This window comes from Ovis canadensis, chromosome 2 (assembly GCF_042477335.2).
Source record: "Ovis canadensis isolate MfBH-ARS-UI-01 breed Bighorn chromosome 2, ARS-UI_OviCan_v2, whole genome shotgun sequence".
In the NCBI taxonomy this organism is placed as follows: Eukaryota; Metazoa; Chordata; class Mammalia; order Artiodactyla; family Bovidae; genus Ovis; species Ovis canadensis.
In genome coordinates, this window is record NC_091246.1 from 243,784,941 (window position 1) to 243,801,180 (window position 16,240).

Sequence of the window (16,240 nt, forward strand, 5' to 3'; positions counted from 1 at the left end):
TACTGAGAAAGATTCAGTTCATGTACCTAATCCTACAATTTAAAAGAGGAATATGAAGAAAAAATAAGAACACTGAGACTTGAGTTTTTTTGATCCCTTAAAAAAGAGCATCATGAGAGAAGAGTATTTAAAACAAAAAAACAGCAGAGCTATTTTGCCACTCTATCTGTGTCCTGTTCTTTGGAGGTTGGCATGGTTTATAGAGTCCCTGTCCACAGCATGGCATAATATCCTTGATAAGCAAGGTTAATTCCCTGCTAATCTCCTCCAGGTGAGTCACAGATATTTGAGGTTTTTAGGCTCACTTATTTGTAAGCCTGCCTTGAAGTAACTAGAAACTTTTTATATTAGGTTTAATAATTCATTGTTTTTCTTTAATTCTGAATGAAGAACTCCCTGGACCTTATGATAATGAAATTACTTATTACATATTTAACTTAATACATTATTTACCTTGTTATATCTTCTGTTAACTGTGCTGGGTCAGGTGGGTAAAACTTTACATTAAATGTGAAATTCCAGGGGACACCTGTAAAAATAAGTAAAGAGTTTTATACTTATGTCCAAGTTTCTGGTTGTTAGAATTACCTAAAAGTATTTTTTTTAATCTTTTTTCCCCCTGAGGTCTTCTAATATTGATACTTCTTTGCTCTGTGGATAAAATACTACCCTTATTTAAAAAGAAAAATAAGAAAGTTGTTTAGAGACCATCTAAGAGATTATCTCATTTTTTATTACCAGACTTAATAGTTTTGCTTATAAAACAATATAAGCAAAATAACATGAAACTACCCTCTAGGTCAACATGTTTGTAGCAATGGCTTTCAAAATGTGATCTATATACCACTGTGGGTCCTTAAAAGTCCTTCAAGTGATTCACGGGTGTTTTCTTTCGGTATTGGTATTATTTATATGTGACATCTCTCAACATTATGTCAAATAAAGAAAAAACATTCTCCCCATTCATATGGGTGAGATTAGGAGATTACTTTAGAAATAAGAAGGAAGAGGCAATATATGCGGCTCTTAGAAACTATAGCTCTAATAAAATACTTTGGGTATGAAAACTACAAGAGTTCAATCCTAAAACTCATAGAAGTGTTTTACACTTTTAATATACAATGAAAATCAGTGATTATGAGTACAAATTAAGTGGAGAATGCATTTCAATTTCTCCAGCTATGTACTACCAGTTCTAGGTTTTTTAACGTGACTGTTAGTTTGCCAAACAGTAGTGCCTGATCTTAGTATGACTGGTTAAGATGCTAAGAGCTGCATTTTGTTCAGTATTTACTGCATTACCAGGCACTAAGCTAGCTCTTTTCCTACTGTTCATGGGGTTCTCAAGGCAAGAATATTCAAGTGGCTTGCCATTCCCTTCTCCAGTGGACCACATTCTGTCAGGCCTCTCCACCATGACCCGTCCATCTTGGGTTGCCCCACAGGCATGGCTTGGTTTCATTGAGTTAGTGAAAGAGGAGAGTGAAAAAGTTGGCTTAAAGCTCAACATTCAGAAAACAAAGATCATGGCATCCGGTCCCATCACTTCATGGGAAATAGATGGGGAAACAGTGGCAACAGTGTCAGACTTTATTTTGGGGGGCTCCAAAATCACTGCAGATGGTGACTGCAGCCATGTAATTAAAAGACGCTTACTTCTTGGAAGAAAAGTGATGACCAACCTAGATAGTATATTCAAAAGCAGACATTACTTTGCCGACTAAGGTCTGTCTAGTCAAGGCTATGGTTTTTCCTGTGGTCATGTATGGATGTGAGAGTTGGACTGTGAAGAAGGCTGAGCACCGAAGAATTGATGCGTTTGAACTGTGGTGTTGAAGACTCTTGAGGGTCCCTTGGAATGCAAGGAGATCCAACCAGTCCATTTTGAAGGAGATCAACCCTGGGATTTCTTCGGAAGGAATGATGCTAAAGCTAAAGCTCCAGTACTTTGGCCACCTCATGTGAAGAGTTGACTCACTGGAAAAGACTCTGATGCTGGGAGAGATTGGGGGCAGGAGGAGAAGGGGATGACCCAGGATGAGATGGCTGGATGGCATCACAGACTCGATGGACGTGAGTCTGAGTGAACTCCGGGAGATGGTGATGGACAGGGAGGCCTGGCGTGCTGCAGTTCATGGGGTCGCAAAGAGTCGGACACGACTGAGTGACTGGACTGAACTGAACTGAACTGAAGCTAGCTCTCTTATAGTTCATTTTATTTATGAAGAAACAGAGGCTTAAGAAAATACATAGCTAATGAATCCAGGGTTCTCTTACTCCAAACTCTATGCATTGGACTTTATACCCTACAACATACAACTGTTACAAACACTGTTCTGTTTTACATCCATAGTATTTAATCTCCAAATATCATCTTTATTGCTATTGGTTACAATAACAAAATGCAAATTACAACCTGAAATAGTTTGAATGTCTTAATGAACATGTAGTTTTAAACATCTAAAACATTTAACACAACAGTCTCTTGGAAATGGTTGAAGTTTTCCTTCAAAAATTGAGCTAAAAGGCAGATTCCAGACAGTACAACAAACCTGTCTCAAATCTAGTCACTCTTAATGTCTACCATCAGCTCACTTTTAATGCTTCATATCCCCAAAACTTAAAATGGAACTTTAGATTAGAAAAGCAACCATATAACTATTTCTTATAAAAGGGGCAAATGGATAGGGGGGCAGTATTACAGTTCAAATACTGTAAAACATTATCTATTGTTTTATTTTCTGATACGATAAAAATATCAATCTAATCACTGTTAACTCATAATTCCCACATAGGCTTTTTAAAAAGGTGACTTCTATGCTACCTATTTAAAAAAACATATTGGCTAAAGGAAATCAATATGGGAAACAAGATAGCTAAAAAATGTTCAATAAATGTGAATCCAGCATTTAAGAACTTTAAACATAAATTTAGTTGTTTCATATCTGCCCCGCCCCACACCCTTTGAGCTAACTGATATAAAAAGCTTGATATCACCCACAGTCGGTAGGGAAAGTAAGTACTTTCTTCTATTGCTGATGTGAATATAAAATGGCACAACACTGCAGAGAACAACTGACAATGTCTATCAAAATATAAAATGTATATGCCCTTTCACCCAGCAGTTCCACTTCCATAAATGTATCTAAACAGACACTTGAAAGTGGTCAAGTGATACATGTGTAAGACATTGTTAACAGCAAAGGCATGGAAACAACCTAAATGTACTTACTTAGCAAGAAAAGGTTACATCAACATTACATGCTGTTGAGTGGGGAAAAAAAAATTAAGGCAAAGAACAGTACACATAGAAAGCAACTGCAAAAGTTGGGGGTAGAAAAAAACACATATTACAGGAATGATTATCTAGGCAAAGACTGCCCCTATGAGGATACACAGCAGACAGAGTATAGTAGCTGCAAAACTAGAAAGGGGAACTCCCGGGGAGAGAAACAGAGGTGAGGGGAAAGCGGCAGGAGAGACCCATTTTCACTATATACTCTTTTATACCACTTGAGCACACTGTGTGTGTGTGTATGTGTGTGTGTGCATGCACACACACTTTCTAAGGGAAAATCTTCGTCTCCCACTATAAAGGAAATTCCTGAAGGTAAGTTTTTTTTTTTTTCTGTTTTACATACGGTATATACCCCGAGCACCTGTAACAGTGCTTGGCGTATCACAGATGCTCAAGAACTATTTGTTGAGTGAACAAATGACATGAAGTAACTGTTCTCACAGCTTTGTTGTGAGGGTCATATGAGGACGCTGCTGCTGTTGGTCAGTCACTAAGTTGTCTCTGACTCTTTGTGACCCCCAAGGACTGTAGTTCACCAGGTTCCTCTGTCCTCCACTATCTCCTGCAGTTTGCTCAAATTCATGCCCATAAAGTCAGTGATGCTATCTAACCATCTCATCCTATGTCACCCTCTTCGCCTTTTGCCTTCAATTTTTCCCAGAAACAGGGTGTTTTCCAATGAGTCAGCTGTTCACATCAGGTGGCCAAAGTATTGGAGCTTCATCAGGACCTGATTTCCTCTAGGATTGACTGGTTTGATATCCTTACTGTCCAAGGGACTCTCAAGAGTCTTCTCCAGCACCACAATTTGATAGCATCAATTCTTCGGTGCTCAGCTTTCTTTATGGTCCAACTCTCACATCTGTACCTGACTACTGGAAAAACCATTGCTTTGACTATAAAGACCTTTGTTGGCAAAGTGATGTCTCTGTTTTTTAATATGCTGTCTAGGTTTGTTAAGCCTTTTCTTCCAAGGAGCATGTGTCTTTGGAGCCCCAAAAAAGAAAATCTACTGCTGTTTCTACTTTTTCTCCTTCTATTTGCCATGACATAATGGGACTGGATGCTATGATCTTAGTTTTCTGATTGTTGAGTTTCAAGCCAGCTTTTTCATTCTCCTCTTTCATCCTCATCAAGAGGCTCTTTAGTTTGTCTTTGCCTTCTGCTATTAGAATGGTGTTATCTGCATATCTGAGGTTGTTGGTATTTCTCCTGGCAGTCTTGATTGCAGCCTGTGATTCATCCAGCCTGGCATTTCACATGATATACTCTGCATATAAGTTAAATAAGCAAGGTGACAGTACACAGCCTTGTTGTACTCCTTTCCCAATTTGAACAAGAAAAAAATGGAGACTGGAAAAGCTCTAATATTCTTTAAGACTAAAATTTCTGCCTTCTACCTCAGCAAAACTTTAATGACATTCCTGACGAAAGTGCGTACCCTGAAGACTCATGTACCATTAGGAAACATCAGACAAACTCAACGTGACCACTCACAGAATAACTACTCTGGGCTCTGCAAAACTGTCAGTGTTATGAAATATTTTAAAGACTAAGGAATTGCTCCAGATTAAAGAAAACTAGAGCAATGTGACAACTGAATGCAAAGCGTCACCTTGCATTTTCACTATAAAGAATATTATTGACACAACTAACAAACAAGGTCTATAAGTTATAGTATTGTTTCAATGCTAACTTCCAGCTTTTAGTAATTGTATTATGGCTATGTGAGGAAAATCTAGCTTTTAGGATATGCAAACTGAAGTATTTAGGGGTAGAAAGCTATTGCAAAAAAAGCTAAGAGCAATTTACTCTTTTTTCTTTTTAACTGAGGTAGAATTCACATAATATTAACCATTTTCAAGTATACAATTTAGCACATTAAATGATACAATTCACTGGCATTTAGTATATTCACAATGTTGTATAACCATCACCTCTATTTCAAAATGTTTTCATCACCCACAAAGGAGACACTGTAGTCATTAAGCAATCACTACTCCCTTGCCACCCTCCTCCTAGCCCCTGGAAACCTCTAGTCTGCTTTCTGTCCCTATGGATCTATACTTCATACAAATGGAATCAAATAACATGTGGCCTTTTATGTCTGGCTTCTCTCATTTAGCATCATGTTTGAAGCTTATCTATGTTGCAGCATGTATCAGTGTTCCATTCCTTTTCGAGAATAAATAATATTCCATAGCATATATGGAATATATAGAACATATTTTTTATCCATCATCCATTGGTGGACATTTGGGTTATTTGCTCCTTTTCGCTATTGTGAATAGTGCTGCTATGATGCAACTTACTCTTAACTGGTTCAGAAAAAAGGCCATGTGTGTGTATAAGAGAAAAAAAGATAAAATGAATGTAGTGAAATACCAACATCTGAGGAATCAAATGTATTCCTGAAGGGTATCCAGGAGTTCTTTGTACTACTCTTTCAACTTATAAGTCTGAAATTATAGCCCAACATTTTTAAAATTTCTGCCTTCTAAGTACACAGGAAAACAGGAACTATCTCATACACTACTGGTGGAGATGTAAGCTATTACAATCAATTTTAAGGAAAGCAATTTGACTATATCTGATAAAACTGAAAACAAACATACTCTATAATCCAGCAATTCCACCTTAAGGTATAAAGGTTAAATCAGGGCTGTTTAAAACTGTGAACTTATGATCCATTATGAAATCAGTTTAGTGAGTCAAAATAAGCATTTTAAAAAATGAAATAGAGTATAAAACAAAAAAGTCAGAAGAGGAATTCCCTGGTGGTCCAACGGTTAGAACTTGGTGCTTCCACTGCCAGGGCCCAGGTTCAATCCCTAGTCGGGGAACTAAGACCCTGCAAGCCACATGGCACAGCCAGAAAAAAAAAAAAGTCAGAGGATATCATTTTTAGTAAAGAATAAGAACTGTTTTGTGAAATTTTCTTTGCAACTGATATGAATTTCAAAATCACGTTCATAAGAAAAGCTAGCCACTATGACTGCTATATAATTTAATTTATATACATAAGAAACGCAGGTTCGATCCCTGAAGCAGGAAGATCCCCTGGAGGAGGGCATGGCAATTCAATCCAGTATTCTTGCCTGGAGAATCCCATGGACAGAGGAGCCTGGCAGCCTCCTGTCCATGGGGTCGCAAAGAGTCTGACATGACTGAGCTACTTGAGCAAACAGCACATGATGTTCAAAAAGGTAAAGCATAAGTTTTAATATTGCAATATTTATTGTATGAAACATTCAAACATCAGGTACTAAAAAAACATTGAAAAAATATGATGGACTCATTAACATAAAATTCAGGACCTCTGCAGGGGAAGGAGAGGGGGGCGCATTTAGAAAGAGCAAACTCTGGGCTATAGAATTTCTTAAGCATAATTTGTATTCTTTTATATATCACTATTTTTCAGAGGTATAAGGATTTCTTGATTTTGCTCTGTGCTATATCAGAAAGAGATGGAAGTAGCTAGCCCAACTCAGCTCAGCAGGGGAGATTGCTCTCATTCAGAACCAAGGAAGTTAAAGAAAGCTACAATTTAAGCTGGGAGAAGGGAGAGAGACTGATAGACCATATAAGAAAGTTCAAATGGAAAAAATTAGGTTGGAGGGAAATTTCAAAAATACAGCCAAAGCAATACTGTCTATTGTATACAGGTATGTATATATGAAGGAAAAATATAACATGGACTGAATCACCCCAAATTCATTAAAATACATTTCCATGGACAGATTTTGCAAAGGAAAACAAAAGAGATAAACCTTACCTGTACTGTTCTATTTTAAATGTAAAATGTTAACCCATGTTAATTCTAGGGGATGGGTACATGGGTATATGCTACATTAACTCAATACTTCTCTATATTTTTCTGAAATACAGAAAAAAACCTTGCTGGTGAATATCTATTACAAATTTAAATATTCATACTTTTTTATTTTACTTCTAGGAATTTACTACAGATACATCTAGGTGCGTAAGTGCTAAGTCGCTTCAGTCATGTCCGACTCTTTGTGACCAAATGGACTGTAGCCCATAAGGCTCCTCTGTCCATGGGATTCTCCAGGCAAGAATACTGGAGTGGGTTGCCATGCCCTCCTCCAAGGGCGCTTCCTGACCCAGGGATCAAACCTGTACCTCCCGTGGCTTCTGCATTGCAGGCAGATTCTTTACCACTGAGCCACTGGGGCAGTCCCCACATCAAGATGCACATATACATATATATATGTTGTGCATACACATATACTATACACACACATATATATATGTACTGGAAAAATGAAAGTATTAGTCACTCAGCTGTGCCCAACTCCGTGCAACCCCATGGGACTGTAGCCCGCCAGGCTCCTCTGTCCATGGGATTTTCCAGGCAATAATACTGGAGTGGGTTGCCATTCCCTTCTCCAGATCTTCCCAACCCAGGGATCAAACATGGTCTCCTGCATTTCAGGCAGATTCTCTCCTGTCTGAGCCACCAGGGAAGACCTGCTGGAGTGGGTTTCCATTTCCTCCTCCAGGGGACCTTCCCAGCCCAGGAAGCTAACCCTAGTCTCTTGCGTCTCCTGCACTGGCTGGCAGATTCTTTACCACTGCACCACCGGGAGAGCCCTTTATATATGGTCACTGCAACCCAAAACATATATATGGTGCTAAAACTTTATAATCATTAAAAAAATTTTAACAAATGAAATGAATTTATATAGGTTAATATAAAGAGTATCCAAATTATATTAAATAAATATTGCTTGCATGTGCATATTAAACACATATAGAATATACATATTTATCTCAAAATATATTTGTAAAGTATATTATATATAAATAGAATATACACATTAAATATACATTTATATTAAAATGTATTGTCTATATACACTCAGAACATCTCTGGAAAGAACACAAGAAGTTAGTTAAAGGACAGAGGAAGACAGGAAATTTATCTTGTTTCATATTCATCTGGGTCTTTTAATTTCATGCTTCATATTTTAAAATGTTAAACTAGTAATACATATGACTTAACACATAGGATACACAATATAAAACAATGTACAACATAACTGTATTTTTGAAAAGCAAAATTTATATATGCCTAGAAAAATCTTGTAGATTACACCAATTTAATAGTGATCCTATCTGGAGGGTAGGATTTAGAGGTCTTTTACTTTCTTCATAATATATTTTCATTATGTTTCAAATTTTCACAATGAGTATACATTATTTATAGGATAAAATTATCTTTTTAAAAAACCCAAAATCTTTCCATGGACATCAACAATGGACTGGTTCCAAATTGGGAAAGGAATACATCAAGGCTGTATATTGTCACCCTGCTTATTTAACTTATATGCAGAATATATCATGTGAAATGCTTGGTGGATAAAGTGTAAGCTGGAATCAAGATTGCCAGGAGAAATATCAATAAACTCAGATATGCAGATGACACCACCCTTACAGCAGAAAGCAAAGCGGAACTAAAGAACCTCTAGATGAAAGTGAAAAAGGAGAATGAAAAAGTTGGCTTAAAACTCAACATTCAGAAAACTAAGATAATGACATCCAGTCCCACCACTGCATGGCAAATAGATGGGGAAACAATGGAAACAGTGAGAGACTTTATTTTCTTGGGCTCCAAAATGACTGCAGATGGTGACTGCAGCCATGAAATTAAAAGACGCTTACTCCTTGGAAGAAAAGCTATGACCAACCTAGGCAGCATATTAAAAGACAGAGACATTACTTTGCCAACAAAAGTTCATCTAATCAAAGCTATGGTTTTTCCAGTAGTCACGTATAGATATGAGAGTCAGACCACAAAGGAAAGCTCAGCACTGAAGAATTGATACCTTTGAACTGTGGTGTTAGAGAAGACTCTTGAGAGTCCCTTGGACAGGAAGGAGATCAAACTAGTCAGTCCTAAAGGAAATCAGTCCTGAATATTCATTGGAAGGACTGATGCTAGGGCTGAAGCTTCAATACTTGGGCCACCTGACGCAAAGAAATGACTCATTGGAAAAGACCCTGATGCTGGGAAAGATTGAAGGCAGGAGGAGAAGGGGACGACAGAGGATGAGGTGGTTGCATGGCATTACTGACTCAATGGATATGAGTTTGAGTAATCTCTAGGAGTTGGTGATGGACAGGGAAGCCTGGCGTGCTGCAGTCCATGGGGTCGCAAAGAGTCAGACATGACTGAGTGACTGAACTGAACTGAAAATCTTTGCAATAGGTAAATATCAATCTTCTCTTTGGTGCAATGAAATATTTACATTTTGATGTTAAGGTTTTTGTTACAGATATGGTTTTTCTTTCCCATATTGAAGGAAAGAGGTTTATTATTTTGTAAAGTTCTTTAAAAAAAAAATGACAAACAGGTTGTTTTTCTTAGTAAGAGTTTTTTTTCCCCAATAGCCTGGAAGATAATCTACTAGATATTCATCTCTACTCATCATAAACTCTGTTTTAACTTTTATTCCTAAAGAGTTTTCTAGTACAATCATTTACTCCTGAGTAATACTGAATATAAAAAGTATCCTCATTGAAAAGGGCTTGGAATCAAATTTTTTCTTGTCATGTCTCAAGTATTCTAAATATTTTTTACTCTGACTTTCATTTTAAAATGAGATTTTACAGGCAGGGAACAAATATGGAGAGTTGCCAGTCCAAATTAAGAAACATAAACAAACAGGGTCTAAAGGGAAACATTTTACCATAACAAAAGTGTTTTCTTTCAAAAACAAATGAAAAACAAAATTTGATTTCAGGTGGTACAGTTACAATTTACTAATCATGATTAGTAACACTTACTGCAGTTCCTACAAGTTTCCTGAAAAATAAAACTAAGGACTTCCTTGGTGGGCCAGTGGTTAAGAATCCACATTTCAACTGCAGGGGGCATGGGTTCAATCCCTGGTCAGGGAACTAAGATCCTGCATGCTGTGGTCAAAAAACAAATATAAAATAAAAGGACATCTAGTCATAAACAGGAGGGAAAAAGTCTCTACCCCTTTAGATACTGGGCCAGGGGCTACAAAATACCATGTATGGGTTTAGTCATGTCTGATTCTTTCTGACCTCATTGACTGCAGCCTGCCAGGCTCCTCTGCCCATGAAATTTTTCAGGCAAGAATACTAGAGCGGGTTTCCATTTGCTATTCCCAGGGATCTTCCCCACCCAGGGATCGAACCCATGTTTCCTGCACTGGCAGGCAGATTCTTTGCCACTAGTGCCACCTGGGAAGCTCACAAAATACTAATCTAGCCATTTTCAACCTAGAAGAATCTATCCCAAGGCACAAGTCTGAGCACGGTGTTCAGCAGTAGTTTGTGTCAACGGGCTCAGGGCAAAGAGAAAGCCACAGTGACAGAAGGGTCACTGGCAAAGGATTTCCATTCTTCGATCCCTTTTGTTCCTTCCACAGTTCCTTACATGCTTTGATTTGAAAGAAGGAACAAAAGAGAATGACAGAGAGGAAAACATGGAGAAGGTTAGGGCTCAATAGTCCAGGACAATTTAAATGGAACAGGATCGGGCAGCAAACTCCCGACTGTAGGCTGCTACAGTTTCAATCACTACCATTTTGAGAACTGACTCCATATCCTTTTCTTTTCTATTCTTTGTTCGTCTCCATCTTCTGTTTCTCTCTGTCATTCCTATCTTCCCCTACTTTGCTTAGTTGTAAAAAAAAAAATCAAGATCTGACCTACATCTCAGTAGTGTCCACCTCTGCTCTGCCTTTCTATTATGGAATCTCTACCTTTCAAAGGAAGGCTTTATCTCAATTTCAAAGCCATAGGCCATAGCCAGGATTCTAAAGTGACTCACCACTAGAAAAAGGTTGGAAATCCTCTGACCTACTTTAAAAAAAAGAGAGAGCGCCATAAAATGGCTGTATTCACTTACCACGAACTTGCTTTTTTATTTCTTTGGCAGAATCCAGCCATGTCTGTAAAAAGAAGAAAAGGCATTCACATAGAACTCCAAAATACATTAACCACAGAGTACCAGAAGCAGGGTTACTGACCATCTCCAATAGTGTCTCTAGGTCAACCCACATTTCCAACATTTTTTGCATTTGTTTCACATAGTATAGCGCTTCTGATCAGAGAAACAAGGAGTTAGACAATTGGGCTTGAATCCTAGGTCTACTACTTCCTGGCTTAGTGATGTTAAGCATCTCTGTACCTCAGTTTCCTCATCTATTAGAGGAAATAAAATGCGATATTAGAGGCAATAAAATGCGATATCAGAGGCAGTGCCTAGCTCAGAGTTATTGTGAAGATTAAAAGAGTTCATATATAAAGTTTTTAGTAAATAAGAAATGTTAAATAAGCACTTGCTATTTTTATTATTTTGTAAAGCTCTACAACCAGGATTATTGATTGATATCACCCGGACCTTAATTTTCACTCTAACTTTAACCTCCAGTATCATTCAAGTTCTCCATGTCAGCAAAGTACCTGGTACATGGTTCCTGCTCAGTTAATGTTTGCTGAATGTATAACTATTTTGCTTTCTCTGACTACTCTTGCCCACACTAATTTCTCCCTTCCCTGTTCTCCAACCACAGTTAAGTCTGCACACCACGAAGGCAGGACTCCTCAACCCATCATGGATCATGCAAAATCAACAGCACTTAAAAAGTGCCTCACCATTTCAAAGGCAACTTGAGAAATGTTTAAAAACAGAAATTTCTAAATTGAATTGCCTAAGAGATTTTTTATTGACATAAGACATATACAAAAAAGTACATAAAACATATGTACAGATCAATAAATTATCAAAGTGATCATACACCATTATAGGCACCCTAGAAGCCCATTCGTGCCTCCTCCCAATCCCTGCCCTCTCACTATTCCCTCTTCCAAAAGTTTAGAATGGAATTTCAGTTGTATTTAGAAGAATAAGGTATCTCTTCCTCACCCTGTACCACCCAGGGCAAAGTCCAAGGTGGCCATCCCTGCTCTACCCAAGGAGTGGGCTTGATCACCACAATCTTACATTTGATTACATATGACATTACTTTGAGGGCTCCTCTAGTGGCTCAGATGGTAAAGAATCTGCCTGCAATGCAGGGGACCCAGGTTCAATTATTCAATTCAGAGCATTTTCTTTAGCCAAAAGGTATTTGTAGAATACCTCCATGTGCTAGGCACCAAAGTTACAAACAAGGATTTAAAATTAGTGCTTGTCCTCAAGGAGCTATCAGTCTAATGGAAGAGGTGCGTGTGTGTTAGCCACTCAGTCATGTCTCACTCTTTATGACCCCATGGACAGTAGCCTGCCAGGCTCCTCTGTCCATGGGATCTCCAGACAAGAATACTGGAGTGGGTTGCCATTTCCTTCTCCAGGGGATCTTCCCAACCCAGGGATCAAACCCGGGTCTCCTGCATTGCAGGTAGATTCTTTACCATTTGAGCCACCAGGGAAGCCCATTGAAAAGGTTAATAGGGAACAATCAATACGTCTTTAATTCTTAGAGACAGTTAGAAAATGTTTCTCAAAAGAACGTTTAGTGGGGAAAGGCCCTGTGTTTCCCAGGATTCACTAGTCCACTGGCTTTCCCAGAAGGGGTTTTTGCAAACATGAGAGAAGCTGAAACTATGATTCCGAGACATCAACTTTTTTGCCCAGAAATAATTTTATCTAAGGAAGGGGGACAATAAGCCCTTTTTTACACTGCCAGGTTTGTACTTTGCTGTATAAACAAACAAATTCAGCTTTTATATTGGACACTTTTAACATCATACATAAATATATCAATGAATATAAATAAAGAAATTTAATGTTTTCTCATTAAAAAATAAATAGGCTAGTAAGAGCTACTATAAGCAAATAAAACTTGCTGATACAACAGAGGGCAGATGACACTAACAAAGGCGAAAAGTTGTCAATGCAACTAACAGTTTTGTACCAATGTAAGCCCTGGAAGTTCAACTGCAAACTGAAAGAATTTTCACTGGCTGAATGCTGAGCCAGTTCCCAGCAATTTAAGAATATTTGGTTCATAGAAAAATTATAAGTGATATTAAAAAAAAAAGTAGGTGCCGGTACTTAATGACTTTGTTTATATGCCAAATTCAAGTGTTCTCAGATACTGTAACATAAACCTGAATGGGGTACACACACATAATATAAAAACATCTGATTTTATCTCCCTGAGACTGTATAACACAAAATACTTCTCAGAATATTTTTCTCAGTTCATGGAAGAATTTGCTAATTCACAGCTGCAGAAAACTTTTTGCTGTGGTTTTAGAGACATTGAATTACCTTCGATCTTCCCTTACTAAGTTACACTATATCTTGGAAAGGTAGGCAGGCATAAATACATTCCTAACAACAACAAATGAATTAAAACAATTTTGGCAATGGGGACCAACCTAGTTGTTGTAGTTATCTGCTTCAAAATCAGCATAGGAAGAAATACAAATATATGTTTAATAAATACTTTCTGATAATAAAAAAAAAGCAATTTGGGGAGGTCAGTTTCTTATATTACAAGCAGTCTTCTCACCTTTGAGGTTGCATTATCCCAAATGGCCAGACCAAAGTAGTCTTCTTCCAAAAGATTGAGGTGTTCACATACTCGTTTAAGTAAATCTTGTCCCTTAGCATGTTTCTGCAAAGATATACATATTCTGGTTGGTTTCCACTTATTCTTTTATTTATTATAAAATAATATAAAATGTCAGGTTCCAATTTCCTCTTTTCTCCTTGGTTACTAACACTTTCAGATGGCTACCCAGTGTAAATAGAACAATGTAATGAAAGTCCTGTCTCTTGTCAGTTTAAATATGCATCACAGAGATGGTTGCTTGGAAATGGTGCTACAATTCAAAGCAAAATCCCACATTCCCTGCATCGAGCATCCCCCACCCTCCATCTTACATTCTTTATTTTTGTGCGATATTTCCTGAAGATTGCTATGGGCTGCTGTCAGTCACTGTGAGCACCTGAAATAGCTAAATCACCTGTTGACTCTGATAGTTAACAGTAGCTATGGAAATCATCAGACTATCATTCCCAGATCAAAAGTCTCAAGTCAATGAGCTGTGTCTCAACTTACTTGCCATCTCCTTCAGAAAAATGCATAAAGTATAAGATTTTAGCTGCTCTATAGACATTACTCCTACAATTGCGCTCCAAATAATTTCTTAACATTCTTCTACCTAGAAAATCAAACCACCACCAATTTGAGACGCTTGTATTAACGCAGGTGGATTCTTCACCAGCTGAGCTACCAGGGAAGCCCTACACAGCACAGACATTACTCTTATAATTGTGCTACAACAGGACTGGAAAAGGTCAGTTTTCATTCCAATCCCAAAGAAAGGCAAGGCCAAAGAATGCTCAAACTACCGCACAATTGCACTCATCTCACATGCTAGTAAAGTAATGCTCAAAATTCTCCAAGCCAGGCTTCAGCAATACGTGAACCGTGAACTCCCTGATGGTCTAGCTGGTTTTAGAAAAGGCAGAGGAACCAGAGATCAAATTGCCAACATCCACTGGATCATGGAAAAAGCATGAGAGTTCCAGAAAAACATCTATTTCTGCTTCATTGACTATGCCAAAGCCTTTGACTGGGTGGATCACAATAAACTGTGGGAAATTCTGAAAGAGATGGGAATACCAGACCACCTAACCTGCCTCTTGAGAAATCTGTATGCAGGTCAGGAAGCAACAGTTAGAACTGGACATGGAACAACAGACTGGTTCCAAATAGGAAAAGGAGTGTGTCAAGGCTGTATATTGTCATCCTGCTTATTTAACTTATATGCAGAGTACATCATGAGAAACGCTGGACTGGAAGAAACACAAGCTGGAATCAAGATTGCCGGGAGAAATATCAATAACCTCAGATATGCAGATGACACCACCCTTATGGCAGAAAGTGAAGAGGAGCTAAAAAGCCTCTTGATGAAAGTGAAAGAGGAGAGCAAAAAAGTTGGCTTAAAGCTCAACATTCAGAAAACGAAGATCATGGCATCCAGTCCCATCACTTCATGGGAAATAGATGGGGAAACAGTGGAAACAGTGTCAGACTTTATTTTTGGGGGCTCCAAAATCACTGCAGATGGTGACTGCAGCCATGAAATTAAAAGACGCTTACTCCTTGGAAGAAAAGTGATGACCAACCTAGATAGCATATTCAAAAGCAGAGACATTACTTTGCCGACTAAGGTCCGTCTAGTCAAGGCTATGGTTTTTCCTGTGGTCATGTATGGATGTGAGAGTTGGACTGTGAAGAAGGCTGAGCACCGAAGAACTGATGCTTTTGAACTGTGGTGTTGGAGAAGACTTTTGAGAGTCCCTTGGACTGCAAGGAGATCCAACCAGTCCATTCTGAAGGAGATCAACCCTGGGATTTCTTTGAAAGGAATGATGCTAAAGCTGAAATTCCAGTACTTTGGCCACCTCATGAGAAGAGTTGACTCATTGGAAAAGACTCTGATGCTGGGAGGAATTGGGGGCAGGAGAAGAAGGGAACGACTGAGGATGAGATGGCTGGATGGCATCACAGACTCGATGGACGTGAGTCTGAGTGAACTCCGGGAGATGGTGATGAACAGGGAGGCCTGGCGTGCTGCAATTCATGGGGTCACAAAGAGTCAGACACGACTGAGCGACTGAACTGAACTGACAAGTAATTTCTTAACATTCCTCTACCTAGAAAATCAAACCACCACCAGTCTGAGATACTTATATTCTTGTTTATAGGGAGGAAATGCCATAACTTAGGGACTGAGAGTTAGAGTCAAAAAATCCCAGCCTTTTCATTTACTAGCTAAACAACGTGAGTTGATTCAATTAATATTTCAGAACATTACTTTCTCATCTGAAAGATGGTAAGAATATTTATATCTGTTCTACCTAACAACTGGAAATGTTGAAAAAATTAAACATGGTAATACCCTCTGATAAATATAGTTTAA

The 16,240-nt window shown here is 38.2% G+C and overlaps 1 protein-coding gene across 29 annotated transcripts in view; it reads right to left on the bottom strand.

The window, feature by feature from the left end:
- The window catches only part of EPB41 (erythrocyte membrane protein band 4.1), a 184,590-nt gene that overhangs the window by 82,584 nt on the left and 85,766 nt on the right, over positions 1-16,240 (bottom strand). For all 29 annotated transcript variants that reach the window (XM_069578801.1, XM_069578814.1, XM_069578817.1 and 26 more), the window contains exons 4-6: positions 13,819-13,923; positions 11,205-11,247; positions 454-529 (exon numbers count right to left, since the gene is read on the bottom strand). In XM_069578801.1, the coding sequence (XP_069434902.1) occupies positions 454-529; positions 11,205-11,247; positions 13,819-13,923 (224 nt within the window). The remainder of the gene's footprint in view (positions 1-453; positions 530-11,204; positions 11,248-13,818; positions 13,924-16,240) is intronic.